The sequence below is a fragment of the Tympanuchus pallidicinctus genome, unplaced genomic scaffold (assembly GCF_026119805.1).
Source record: "Tympanuchus pallidicinctus isolate F22 unplaced genomic scaffold, pur_lepc_1.0 scaffold8, whole genome shotgun sequence".
Classification (NCBI taxonomy): domain Eukaryota; kingdom Metazoa; phylum Chordata; class Aves; order Galliformes; family Phasianidae; genus Tympanuchus; species Tympanuchus pallidicinctus.
In genome coordinates, this window is record NW_026294802.1 from 52,726,905 (window position 1) to 52,739,987 (window position 13,083).

The 13,083-nt window shown below is 51.5% G+C and overlaps 2 protein-coding genes across 2 annotated transcripts in view; one reads left to right on the forward strand and one right to left on the reverse strand.

Annotated features, from left to right (window-relative positions):
* The window catches only part of FAM163B (family with sequence similarity 163 member B), a 29,519-nt gene extending 19,823 nt beyond the window's left edge, over positions 1-9,696 (reverse strand). The window contains exon 1 of the mRNA XM_052668287.1: positions 9,682-9,696. The gene's annotated coding sequence lies outside the window, so the exon portion shown is untranslated. The remainder of the gene's footprint in view (positions 1-9,681) is intronic.
* Positions 178-11,900, forward strand: DBH (dopamine beta-hydroxylase). Its single transcript, XM_052668283.1, has 12 exons — positions 178-1,065; positions 2,832-2,978; positions 3,742-3,999; positions 4,817-4,993; positions 5,429-5,531; positions 6,578-6,744; positions 7,418-7,561; positions 7,639-7,677; positions 8,077-8,136; positions 8,670-8,797; positions 9,228-9,387; positions 11,319-11,900. The coding sequence occupies exons 1-12, from the start codon at positions 685-687 to the stop codon at positions 11,442-11,444; spliced, it is 1,890 nt and encodes a 629-aa protein (XP_052524243.1). The 5' UTR covers positions 178-684; the 3' UTR covers positions 11,445-11,900.
* The last annotated feature ends 1,183 nt before the right edge of the window (positions 11,901-13,083 follow it).

Here is a 13,083-nt window from a genome sequence, read left to right on the forward strand (position 1 = left end):
GTGTCACAGTTGTGTAAAACATCACCAAGTGTGACCGATGGGCACACACTGATGATTCATTAAAACACCTGGGGATTGAGTTTGACCTGTTTCCCCTCATAGCTTGGAAATGCAGAGCTGCCCAATTGACTTTGCTGTGAAGAGCATGAGTGAAACCTGAGCTGCGAGGGGATGGAGGGGATCCTGAGCAGCACTGAGAGCATCGCTGGTTGTAGGAGCCAGCCTCAATAGAGCAGGACCACAAGCTCTGAGTCCAAATCAAGGCAGTGTGTGTGTGGATCTGAGAGCTTGAGGGGGTTCATGGGGAAAAATTAATAACCTAAGGAGAAGCAAGAAATGGGGCACAAAAAGTATCTTTAAGCAAAGAAGCAAGAAAGAGAGCCATGCTGGGGTGGAAGAAGAACGTGTTCCTGCAGGGAGCAGCCTGCAAGTGAGCAGCACTTCTCAGCCACTAAGGATGATTTAGGAGCGAATAACATCAGCCCAGTCGAGTTCAATTGCTATTGATAATGTCCATGTGCAATTAGGGCCAATTAGAGGGAGGCAGAGAATGACAAGTGTTTGGCCAGGAGGTGGGGGGCGGGAGTCTATTGGGGGGGTCAATATCACAATCCAATTTCCCCACAACCAAATGCAATTAAAGGACAGCACTTACCCAGCTCACCCAGGAGGGCCAGCACATAAATGGCAAAAGCCAGGAGGGTGGGTGCCATCCTGCCCAGCATGCAGACCCATGGCAGCACGCCGTGTCCCTGCCCCAGCTTCAGGCTGCGGGAGCTGGCGTCCATGTACTTCACCATGGTGGCTGTGTTCCTGGTCATCCTGGTGGTGGCCTTGCAGGGCTTGGTTCCCCGTGGCACTTATTTCCCCTACAAGGTGCCCCTCGATCCCCAGGGGCTGCTGGAGCTCTCATGGAACGTCAGCTACCCCGAGCAAGCCGTATATTTCCAGATCCTCATCAGGAAGCTCAAGTTTGGGCTCCTTTTTGGGATGTCAGACCGGGGTGAGTTTGAGAACGCAGACCTGGCCGTGCTCTGGAATGATGGTCACAGTTCATATTTTGGGGTGAGTCGTGTGTTTTTGTGGCTGTGTTTGGGGTCACTGCCTGATGGGTGAATCTGACCACCGTGGGTTTGGAGGATTGGGCACGGGGCATGGGACCAGGTCAAGGTGATGCAAAGGGGCTGCGGGATTTCTGATCCAGACATTGATGCTATGAGCTTGGTATAGGATCTGAAAATGCAAAGAGGAAGGGATAAATTCAACAGCACATCAGCATGGCTAGCAGAGCCAAGCTCTGGTTGTCTGCTGCATCCGCAGGAGCTCCAACAGGTGGTTGCACCGAGCAGCTCTGCCACGCACACACATGCAGGAGGCACCCACAGCTCGGTTCATCGCGCGCTGCTGCCAGCAACATTAAAAATTAACCTGCAGCTCCCATTACTGACTTTGAGAAAGTGCAAAAGTTATCGAGCAGAAAGCCTGCTCCTGCCAGCGCCAATAAGCCGGCTGCAGCTCACGCCTGCAGCTACAGCAAAGATCAACAGGACGCAGGAAAACACAACCTGACGGCTGACTGCCAGCAGCGCGGCGTTATCAGAAATTAAACATGCAGAAGTATTTGGGCAGCTCGTAAATCCTGAAGGGAGCAGAATAGGAGGGAGACAACTCATAAATTTGCTCTTTGTTTCTGCTGCTGCAGATCGCTGCCCTTTCCTACGCTGCCCATTGTAGGCTCTTGGTTGGTTGGTCTTTCTGCTACAGTAACTAACCCTATGTTCTCCCTATCCCCAAACCACCCCGGTCACATTGCAGTTGTGCTTTGCTGCAGAATGCAATTCATATTTTTTCCCTCATGTGAGGCTTTCCAGTACATTAAATTTTACCTCTCTGCTTGCTTGAAATTAGCCATAAAACATATTCTTTTGCAATCAGCCACGATGTGATCAGCAGCGCAATGGAAGGATAAAAGGGAGGGCTGATTATCTGCGCTGTTTTCCTGCTAATTACCCACCATTCAGGATGTGGGATGACCTGAGTGCTACAGCATTTCACAGCACTGTGTTAAAAAACCATAAAGAATAACTCCTAATCTCGCTGAATGAGCACCATGCAGCATTTGGGCTTTCACTTGGTGCCACACAGCATCCTGCCAGGAGGTTTCTATAACCTCTCCAGCCCCGGTGTTCTCCCTCCCAGCAGCTTTTCTACTGGATGTCAGCTGTTAAAAGATCCAAATTTGCTCTGCCCCCCCATGTACTACAAGATTAATTTGCACAATACGCTCCTATGAAAACAAATGTCAAGCTAGCTTCATGGAGCTGATTTTACTCTCCCCCTCTAAGGACAATATGTTCTCAAAATACCACTCTATACTTTTGGCTGAAATGGTGCCAAGATGCTTTATTCTCCTTCTTCTGTTTCTTCCCCCAAGATAAGAGAAGCAGTGCCACTCACAGTGCTGCAGCGAGGTACTTCTTGGAGGCCTTTTCTTGGCAAACAAAAGCCATCAACAGGAGACGCAAAAGATCGAAATAATAATGCTGCTCAAATCCAAATTACAGAAGGATTTGTACTCTCAACCCTCAATCTTTCAGCATAGGAGCACCATAGTGCTTTGCTTCTCGGTGTGGCTTTGTCACCACCATTAACCAGGTTAAAGAGGAGTGAGCCAAAGGAGGGTGATCCAGAGAGGGATGATTCAAAGGAGATGATCCGAAGAGGGCTGACCCACTGAGGGACCTTGCACACAACTGGAGATCCCCATCCTGAGCCCTAGGGCCACATAAGACCTGATGCCTCCCCTCTTACTGGGTGCTCTCCCCCCACAGGATGCCTGGAGTGATGCCCATGGGCAGCTGCACATGGACTCCCAGCAGGACTACCAGCTGCTCAGGGCTCAGAAGGCCTCCGAGGGACTCTACCTTCTCTTCAGAAGAGCCTTCAGCACCTGCGACCCCAAGGACTACCTTATAGAGGTACAGCATCACCCTCTCCCTGCTGCAGCACACTTGGCCTCATCTCAACCCCCATAGCATCAAGCAGAGCACTAACCTCCAACCTCACCACTGTTATGTTTTGTGGGGCAGCATCAGGTGTTTGTGCTGCTTAGAGCAGAAAGGAAGCTACAGATGTCATGAGCAACGTTTGGCACAGTCTGTTTACAACCACTTATAAACCTCTATAACGTGTAGATTTTAGCTTGTTTGCATCACCCGCTCCTGCTGAGCATGTGTTAGGTCTATATAAATCCCTCCCTGCATCACTTGGGTTTGCAGTCTGCAGCCAAGCGTTACACTGAGATGTTGCTCAGCGGGAGGCAAATAGGAGGCTGCAGTAGGAGCTGAGCAAAGATGCAGCAAACAGACCCTGGGTCCAGCAGCACCTCCTCAGCCCGCAACATTTTCAGCAGGGCCCCTCACTGTTCACTCGTAGATCATAGAACAACTTGGATTGGAAGAGATCTTAAATGTCATCCACATCCATATCCAATCCCCTGCCGTGGACAGGCTCACCCTCCAGCCAATCTGGCCTTGGATGTCTCCAAGGATGGAGCATCCACAACTACTTTGGGCAGTGTAGCTCATTAGAAGGAGCTGGGACAAAGGGAGGCCCTGGGGGAGGTGTTCTGTTTCCGCTGCCCCTGGCTCACCCAAGGACTCATGCCTCCAGCATCAATACCAAATATCCACACAAGTAGCACTCTGCATGCAAAATTACCTAACTTTGCTTTTGCTTCAGGATGGCACCGTGCACCTTATCTATGGGATCCTGGAGAACCCCGTCCATTCTCTCCGTGCCATCAACATCTCTACCATGTACAGAGGGCTGCAGAGAGTGCAGCTGCTGAAGCCCAACATCACCATCCCTGAGCTGCCCGACAATGTGAAGACCATGGAGATAACGACCCCCAATATTGTTATTCCCAGCCAGGAGACGACCTACTGGTGTTACATTGCAGAGCTGCCGGACAGCTTCGCCAAACACCATATTATCATGGTAAGGGGCAGAGCAGTTGCATTCACATACCTTTAAGGTACTCTGCAAAACCCACTACCCTGACTTTCCACTGGGAGAATTTCAGACCCAAACATATTCCTTACAGCAAAAGAATTGGGCATAGGTATACTCAGGGGGGTGGGAAGGAGGGGGGTGAGCACCCAGCAAGCAGAAGGGAAGCCTGACGCGAGCTGCAGTGAGAGCATAGGGATTTATAAGGGAAGGATGGCTCTGCAATGGAAAGCTTAGAAGGAGGATTTTCTCTCCAACAGATGGTGTGAAATGAATCATCTGTGTGTAAGTAAAAAGTGCGTAACTCCTGATACCTTCCCGCTGCTGCAGATCAGTTTTGCAGCTGGAGATTTTGGCCAGAGCCATTCAGCAGCCCTTCTACCCTGAATCCACCTCTTTGCGCCCAGAGCAGCTGCTGGCCAGGAATGGAGCCCTGAAGCTGCAGGCAGTAGGGCCAGGACCCTCTTTGTGGAAAACCGAAGCCCTCTCAGCCTAGCAAAACTGGCAAAGGACTTGGTCAGCACAAAGCAGAGCAAACTCTATTGTTCATCCAGTGCGACCTCCTGCAGGGAAGGTACAAGGTGTTTCTCCAGGAGCTCTGATGGACTGGTCCTACAGCCAGCCAAGAGCTCTTGGTCTTTGGTCCCTCATGCCCAGAGCACGAGCATCCCCTGATACGGTAATACTCGATAGTACATACCCATGGTGGGCTCTGTGTGGAGCATGCACGAACAACCAGGACCAGGGATGGGTTCTCAGAAATGATCCTAATGTGCTTCTCTCCTCCTCGGATGCCATTTTGCAGTATGAGCCAGTGATCACAGCAGGCAATGAAGCCCTGGTCCACCACATGGAAATCTTCCAGTGCGCAGCCGAATTTGACAGCATCCCCCATTACAACGATCTGTGTGACTCCAAGATGAAGCCAGAGCGGCTCAACTACTGCAGGCATGTGCTTGCAGCATGGGCCATGGGAGCTCAGGTGGGTGCAAGTTGGGATCCATCATCGCTCCTGGGGACCTTTCCTGCCGTCTCCCAACTGTTTCAGGCCCATTCTCACGGGAACCAGCATCCCTGCATGGGCTGCCCCAACCCCAATTGGGATTTGGGTTCAGCTTAGCACTTTATTCTCCTCCAGGATACGTTTGCATTTCCTCCTCACCTCAGCCCACCTCCTCAGCTCCTCAAATCAGTATGATTCCCCTCTCCTCAGCAATTATGCCATCACATGTTCAAAGCAAGAAGTCTTTAGTTGCAAGAGCAGCTCAACACCAAGCACAACAGAGGGCACAAGTGATGTCCCCCGGCCCTCAGCAGGGCTCAGGATTACACCCATACACTCCTCTCCTTGGTCATTTCAGCTTGTTTTCCATAAAAACCCCCCATCACTCCCTTAATGCCCCCCCTCTCTTTCCAGGCTTTCTACTACCCCAAAGAAGCAGGGCTTGCCTTTGGTGGTCCGGGCTCCTCCAGGTATTTGCGCCTTGAGGTTCACTACCACAATCCGCTGTTATTCAAAGGTGAGTGGGGGGCACAGCGATACCCAGCGAGACATGGGAGAGCTGGGTTAGTGCCAGGGATTGTCAGGGAACAGACACCAGAGCCTAAATCCACCCTCAAGCATGCGGGCAGAGAAGATGCTCAACACTTTTATTTAGGGGGGCTGCTATGGGATGCCCCCCAACTTCTGTGCAGGGTGGTGATGGGGGATCTGAGCTCAGAGCCAACAGTGATACCAAAGTCAACAGGGAGACAGCACCAGCCTGGCTAGGGATGGGGGAATTTGGATGTTGTTTTAGTGGCATTCCTGCTTCGATAACGTTGTCAGGAGACACATTTAAAAAAAAAAAAAAAAAAAAAAAAATTGCAAACAACCCAGTTTCTTCATTTACATAAAATCATGTAACTTCTTGACTACCCAAGTGTATTTTTAGGACACCAGAGCATATGTACTGTAGATCAACCATAGCACCTTCAGCAACTTGAGAAGAAACACATCTATAAATATGGAGCTCACGTCTTTCATAACTTATCATCTTTGCTGTGTTAACCAGTAGGGTCTCCCTTGTTATCCTCATGCCATGATGGGCTCCAACCCAGAGACTGGAGGCTCACACCCAGCCCCACATCTCAAGGAGGAATTTGCATTTTCCCTCCTGCCACGTTCCTAGTAAGAACATGGTCTTTTTTTTTTTTTTTGGAGATGCCAGTAAAACAAACAAGAGCTGTGTTTTAGAGACCATCAATTAATCATAGAATCATTAAGTTTGGAAAAGTCCACTGAGATCATCAAGTCCAACTGCTGACCCATCACTACCATTCCCACTGACATCCCCATGTCTATACGTGCCTCCAAATTATCCTGAGATCTGTCCTTCTGCTCTGTGCTCCCTATAGGTACTGCTTACCTCTCTGCTGGGAGCAATTGGCGACCAAGTCTTGAACGCATGGAGAAAGCTGTGAGCAAGAAGCTCGAGCACCTCTCCTTTCACCTGTGCCAAGCAGAGCACCATTTCTCAGTCCTGAACCCATGCTGTACCTGATGCTCTGTCCTCTCTCCTACCAGGGCGCCGCGATTCCTCAGGGATCCGTCTGTACTACACAGCCAACCTGCGTCCCCACGATGCTGGCATCATGGAGCTGGGCTTGGTCTACACACCAGTGATGGCCGTGCCCCCGGGGGAGACCACCTTCATCCTCACAGGGTACTGCACTGACAAATGCACCCTGCAGGTGAGTGCCCCGCACCCCGAGCCCTTTCCCATAGAGTTGTGCTGGAAGAAAGCCCCCTGCATGTGATCCACAGTGAGCAGCTGGTTGGGATGCACTGAATTCCCCAGGAAGGCAGCTCTCCTCTGGAACCACCTGCTCCATCTCCCCTGAGTGCTGTTCTCATCTAGGAGGTCATACTGCTGTGCCATGCTGGGTGCTTTGCTCTATGGGAATGCAGGGATCACAGAGTCATAGAATGGCTTAGGTTGGAACGAAAGAACAGCTTGTGTTTGAAGGGATATTAAAGATCATCTAGTTCCAAATGTCCTGACATCGCCCCTGCTTTCTGGAGCTCCTCAAGAGCTCACTCAAGTACGTTTTCAAACTGCTCACCCTGCTCTCAGGCAGGTTTTAGTGGTTATGTTTGTAGGACCTACCCAAAACAGGTAATTGGTGCAACCACTAACAAGGGCAAGGAAGCAAGCTGCTCACAGGCTCCTGCTGACTTCAGGCATGGCTGCACATTAGTTGCATATAACAGCAAGCTGAAAACCCACCCCTCTGCAAAGAGCTCACTAGTAGGGTCCCAAAACCCTAAATCTCAGCACAGACAGCACCCAACCCAAGCACACAACGTAGGAATGCATGGGATGGATGTGAGGTCAGTGACGGAACTGGAGCCATCCTTCCCCAGGCACTGCCTGAAGATGGGATCCGCATCTTCGCCTCCCAGCTCCACACTCACCTGGCAGGGAGGAAAGTGGTGACCGTGCTGTCACGGGATGGCAGAGAGCAGCAGGTGGTGAATGCTGATGGGCACTACAGCCCACACTTCCAGGTACAGCCCTGCTCCCTGCGTTGGGTCGGTGCCACCCGTGGGTGCAATTCTGACACATTTCTCCTCCTCCCACTCAGGAGATCCGCATGCTGAAGGAGTTGGTTGCAGTCTTTCCGGTGAGTGACTCCATCTTCTCTCTGCTGCTCCATCACTGCTGCCCTGCTCAGAGCCCCAGCCCCGCTCCTCCCTCCATGGTGCTGTGCTTGGGCTCCTGCAGGTGGACGAGCAGCCAAGTTGGGTGCAAATCTGGCTGTGCAAACTGTTGCCCAGGTGCACTGTTAAGGGCAGAAATTCTGAGGAATTAAGGAAAGGAGGAAATGTTTCTTGGGGTATGGCTGAAGGGCATCTTCCAGGGAGGTGCAATCGTAGCAAGTGCTTGGGGGGCATTGGGGCTGAACCACCAAAGAGCAAAGAGGTCTGCTGCATTATGGATTCACTCATGCCAGTATTTGTTGTCTGGGGAGGGGGGAAGCTTTGTATTTCCCCACCCCCTCACATCTGTTGAAACCTCACAGGGTGACGAACTCATCACCACCTGTACCTACAACACAGAGGGCAGGAGCAAAGTGACCGTGGTGAGTGTGGCATTGGAGGAGTTGAAACTGGGCTGAACCAGAAACAAGAAGGGGGGGGGAGGGTTGGAAAAGAAATGAGCCAAGGCTATGTTGCCTGTAGCTGGGATGCTAAGGTGCTAATTGAGAAGTAACATGTGTCACTCTAATTCCCATCACAAACTGTTCCACCGGGGATTAACGGTAATTAAAGAGAAGTGTTTTGTTTTTTGTTTTGTTTTTTTTGAGAGCATGTTATTTCTCTCTTTTTCCTAGCAAAAAGCAAATAAAAAGAGCCTGTCAGAGGTACCATCAACAGGCACAAAGCTAAATATATAGGAGAGGGTTTAGAGAAAATCTGCATTTTAATGTAAAGCACACAATCAGGCCTGAATGCCTGACCTTGCACAAAGGGCAGTGAGTGCACACAGGTCTGAGCTCAGTGCCCTGCAGCCCCTCTGCCCTTTCTGCATTCCCTGTAGCTCCAGCACTGCCATGCTGGATCCCGGCACGGCTGCTGCATGGACAGGGGTTGTTTCTTGGTGTCTGTGCCACAGGGTGGGTTTGGCATCATGGAGGAGATGTGCGTGAACTACGTGCACTACTACCCCCAAACACAACTGGAGCTCTGCAAAAGTGCCGTGGATCCGGGTTATCTGCACCTCTACTTCAACACCGTCAACAGGTACAGGGTGACTGAAGCAGGGAAAGTGCTGGGATCCTTCTGCGCAAGATTGGAAAAAGAGCTGGGAATGGGGGTTTTTAGTGCTGGTTGAACAGGGCATGGCTGGAAGGAGTCCTACCCCAAAGCAGGCACCAAGCCCAGGCTTTAAGGCTAGAGGCAGCGTGAGCCCCTGGAAATGGGGAACCACCTGGGTTTGGGGCTGTGCTGCATGGCCCAGTGTAAGGGGTCTGTAAAGCACACCGTGTGATCCCAGGCAGACACTGAGCAGCCCTGCAGAGAGATCTGACCTTGTAGGGATTATCCTACGCACAGACAGGCCCCAAGTCTTCCCATATGCAGTTTGGAGTCTTTCCAGGTTAAGCTTAAGGCAGGGAGAGATGCTCACCAGAACATCTCTACAGCATTTCAGCGTGGCATCTCTCTCGCACAGGTTTAATGATGAGGAGGTCTGCACGTGCCCACAGGTCTCCGTCCCAGAGCAGTTCTCCTCCATCCCTTGGAATGCATTCAACAGAGACGTGCTGAAATCCCTCTACAACTTTGCTCCCATCTCAGTGCACTGCAACAAATCCTCAGCTGTGCGCTTCCCGGTACGTAGAGCTTCCAGAGCAAAAGGCTGATGTGCAAATGGCAGAAATCCAGGCCTGGGGGGAAAGCAGCTCAGCAACACTGCTGGGCTGAGCCCATAAGACGGGTTGGGGCTCTGGTACCTGGAAATGTAGGGTAGGGAGCTGCTGCAAAGCCCCAGCACCAGCATTAAAAGAATACATGATGGAAAATGTAGAAATGACAACAGAGCAGTAAGATCCCAGGCTGCACCAAGTGAGGATTTGCTCAGTTGCAACACTCAGGAGTAAAGAAATAAAAGAAAAAAAGCTGCTTACCTTCAGAAGGCCTCAGATATGCAGGAATCTACAGCACGAAACCCTCACCTCCCCTGCCAACCTTAAATGAGGTCTGGGCAGGGGTGGATCCTGGCTCCAGCCCTTCTGGTCACTCAGTGCATTGCATACACCTGAGCTCTCCTGGGTTGGCCCTGCACTCCCACCAGGTGCTCAGTCACTGCTTCAGGCCTTGACTTGGCATTTCCACTACAGTGTGCATGGCTGGATGCAATTAGAGAATGTGCATTTGCATAAAGTGATTTACAGCCCTCTTTAAGCAACCCGGAGTGTTGAAGCATGTTGATATGGAGAACCAAGGAGAAACGTGAGGGGATTTACAGGATTTGGGCCAATCACATCAGGTCCCAGCAGATCAAGCTCGTTGTGTGCTGTATCTGTGCAATCTCCAAAAGTAGATCCACAGCAAAACAAGGAGGACAGAAAAACCATGCCCAGAAATGGTGGTTGTGACAACATCATCATCATCAGAGGCGACATAAATCATTGGAGATTTAAAAGCACCAATGGTGCCTTTCTCCACCAGTTCCTGGTGCCATCCTGCAGGCCAGGACTGAGGGCAGTGGGGTGATGCTGGCACAGCAATGGGACAGGGAGCTGAGCAGCCCTTGCTGCTCCCTTGGTGGTTCAGAGCACACACAGCCCCAAAGCTCTCACTGCTCCCCTAAACCTTGAGGTCACAGAAAGCTGGTGGTTTTCCATCTGGCATGCTGCAGCAATGCTGTTCTTCTCCAGTCATGTGTGGGGGGATTCTCTGCTCCCCTCCACTTTATGCAGAGCGTACTGATGTGGTGCAAGCTCTAAGTTCTGGCCTGATTTGCTTGACACGCTACAAGGATTTCATCCTAAAACATAAATTATACGTTTCTCCTTCTGCTGATGACTCACCTTTACCTCTTTGTTTCCAGATCTCCCTCCTTCTGCTTGCTGTAGCTCAGCCTGGCCACGATGGTTCTGTCTGAGCAAGGAGCCAAAGCCAGCCCATGCTGAGCCCCCACACCCTCAGCCCCTACTCAACCCAGCACATCACATAGGAACTGCATCCTGCCCTGCAGGCTCAGCCCTAGGAGCAATCTTAACCCAGCAGGTTGCCCTTGCAGGCAGCATCCTTGAGAAAGCCACCCCCATACATGAGAGATGCTGAAGATTTTCTCCTTGCAGTGGTCACCACGAGCTCCCATAGCTGTGCCAGCCCTTCCCTGCCTCTGCCTGCAGTGTCTCATCCGTGCTGCCATGTTTAAACAGCTGCACTGGCACATTGCAAATGTCACCTCATCTCCAACCTCCCTGCAGCCCCCATAAGGAGCCTTTCTGAGCACAGTGGGTTGGAAGGACCCGTGGCTTTGAGCTGTCTCTATTGACTCGGTGGGCAATGCATTTTGGGCTGGAAGTTCCCCCATTGTGTTGCTTTTGTGCAATATGCTGCACCACAGACATCTGCTCTGTTCCCGGGATGCGTGGGTGCGCCTGCAATACAAATAATTAGTAATGCCTCGTGGGAAAACATCCTGCTCTGGGTTAAAAACACTTCCAATGTTAAAGATCATTTCATTTTTGTAAGCATGTAGAAACGTAGAGTCCCCGGGTACTCTGTCTCACAGCATGCAATTCTCTTGCAGGGTGTGTGGGAGAAGCAGCCTCTTCCCAGCATCACCAAGACACTGCGGGAACCCCAGCCTCACTGCCCAGGGCCTCGTCCTGCCGTCCCCGTGCCCATCAACCTGGGTGACATCAGGAGGGGCTGAGCTGCATCCCAGTCCCTGCTGGTGTGCCGTCACCGCGATGGGACGCAGCATGGACAGCCATAGGGAGCATCATTTCATTGCTCCCTGCCTCTCTGCCCCAGCTCCTGCCTCCGGAGGGGGTTAGGTCTCATCTCTCCCAGTTCAGAAAGTACCCTGGAGATGGAAAGCTCTATATTTAGTGCATTATTAGCAATCCTGGCTCTGAGTAATGCTGCTTTCCGCCCCCAGAATCATAGCGCGGAGGTTCGCTTTGTGCCGAACCCAGCTTGGCCCCGGGGAAGGGGGGAAAGAAAACATTTTTCCACAGGGAAACTGAGGCATGGAATGCAGATGTGGGAGTAGCGGGGGAGCCTTTCTGTATCCACCCTGATGCGCTCCCCCACGTTGGGGATTATTCACCTTGATGCGACCAGATGCCAGTGGATGGGAACAAATGATGCTTTGGTGATGGGACTGAGAGAGAGGGGGAGATGGGGGAGGGAAACTGGGGGATTGGGGAGGAAGAGACAAACCTCTTGGAAGGAGGAATGACTCCATTAAATATTGAAATGAAAAATTGAAAAAAAAAATAATTGCTTTTTGATTGAACCAGGGAAAGAACCCAGGGCGTCCATCCCAGCTGGGGGCCTCTGTTCAAGCCAGAGGCTCCATGTGTACACACCAGGCTCTGCCTCCCTTGATTTGGGGCATGCTCTCCATACACACAACCCCTACACATCCTTTCAGGATGAAGACTGAGCTTTGGTAGGGAAGACAGCGCTGCATTATCTCAGCAGACACACGGCTAATCCTGGCATCCCCGAGTAGCCGACATGAACACACATTTATTAGGACAAATGGACAGGAGTGTGGCCCCTCGGGGATTGCTATCACATCCTATTCACAGACAAATCCACCTGGATTTCGTTTGTTAATGTTTGCAGCAAACCCAAAGCATTCTGGAGCTCAAACCCTTGCCCATGGCGCTTGTTGCACGATGCGAAGGGATTGGAAGTGGCTCCGAAGAGAATGCAAAGCAAGCAGAGCTAGTCAGAGGGAATAAAATGAAAAGCGTGGAGTGTGATTATTTCTTCAGGCAGGTAAAAGCTTCAGCAGAGATCAGACCCTTGCTGTGCTGTGAAGGATGGGGTGGAGTCCCTCGCTGCCTGTGCTCATTTGTAATTAAAACAGCTCGGTGATGGGGTGAGCAAAGGGACCATGGACCTGTCCTTTTGCTCCCTCTGATTATGGGGAAGAGGAGGGTGGTTTCCATAGGTTACCTGCATGGGGCAGAGGTTCTGGTGGCTACCAGGGAAGGGGCTGGCAGCTGGGGCTGGCAGCTCAGCACCTGCAATGGATCACTCCCTCCATGGTGACCTTTGGGATGGTGCCAGCATGGGGATCGCAGGGCAGCCCTGCTGCCAGCAACCCTGAACAGCGAGCTGAGCACAGAATGCCCAGTGGGGACACTCTGTGTGGGCCAACACATGTGGAGCTCCTCCAGATTCAGAGGATGTACACACAGACCCACACACACACGCAGTATGTATGAGAGTGAGCCAGATCCAAGCTGCAGTCGCCTTTGGGATTTTCCAGTCTTCTCCAGGGACAGAAGATGGAAATCTTTCCCCCAGCTCAGTATTGAGGTGCTGTGTGGCAC

Excerpts from the sequence above, each read along its gene's own strand:
- DBH (XM_052668283.1), top strand. The coding sequence starts at position 685 with ATGGCAAAAGCCAGGAGGGTGGGTGCCATCCTGCCCAGCATGCAGACC. Across the intron at positions 1,066-2,831 it reads GTCACAGTTCATATTTTGGG|GATGCCTGGAGTGATGCCCA; the intron begins GTGAGTCGTGTG and ends CTCCCCCCACAG. Across the intron at positions 5,532-6,577 it reads CAATCCGCTGTTATTCAAAG|GGCGCCGCGATTCCTCAGGG; the intron begins GTGAGTGGGGGG and ends CTCTCCTACCAG.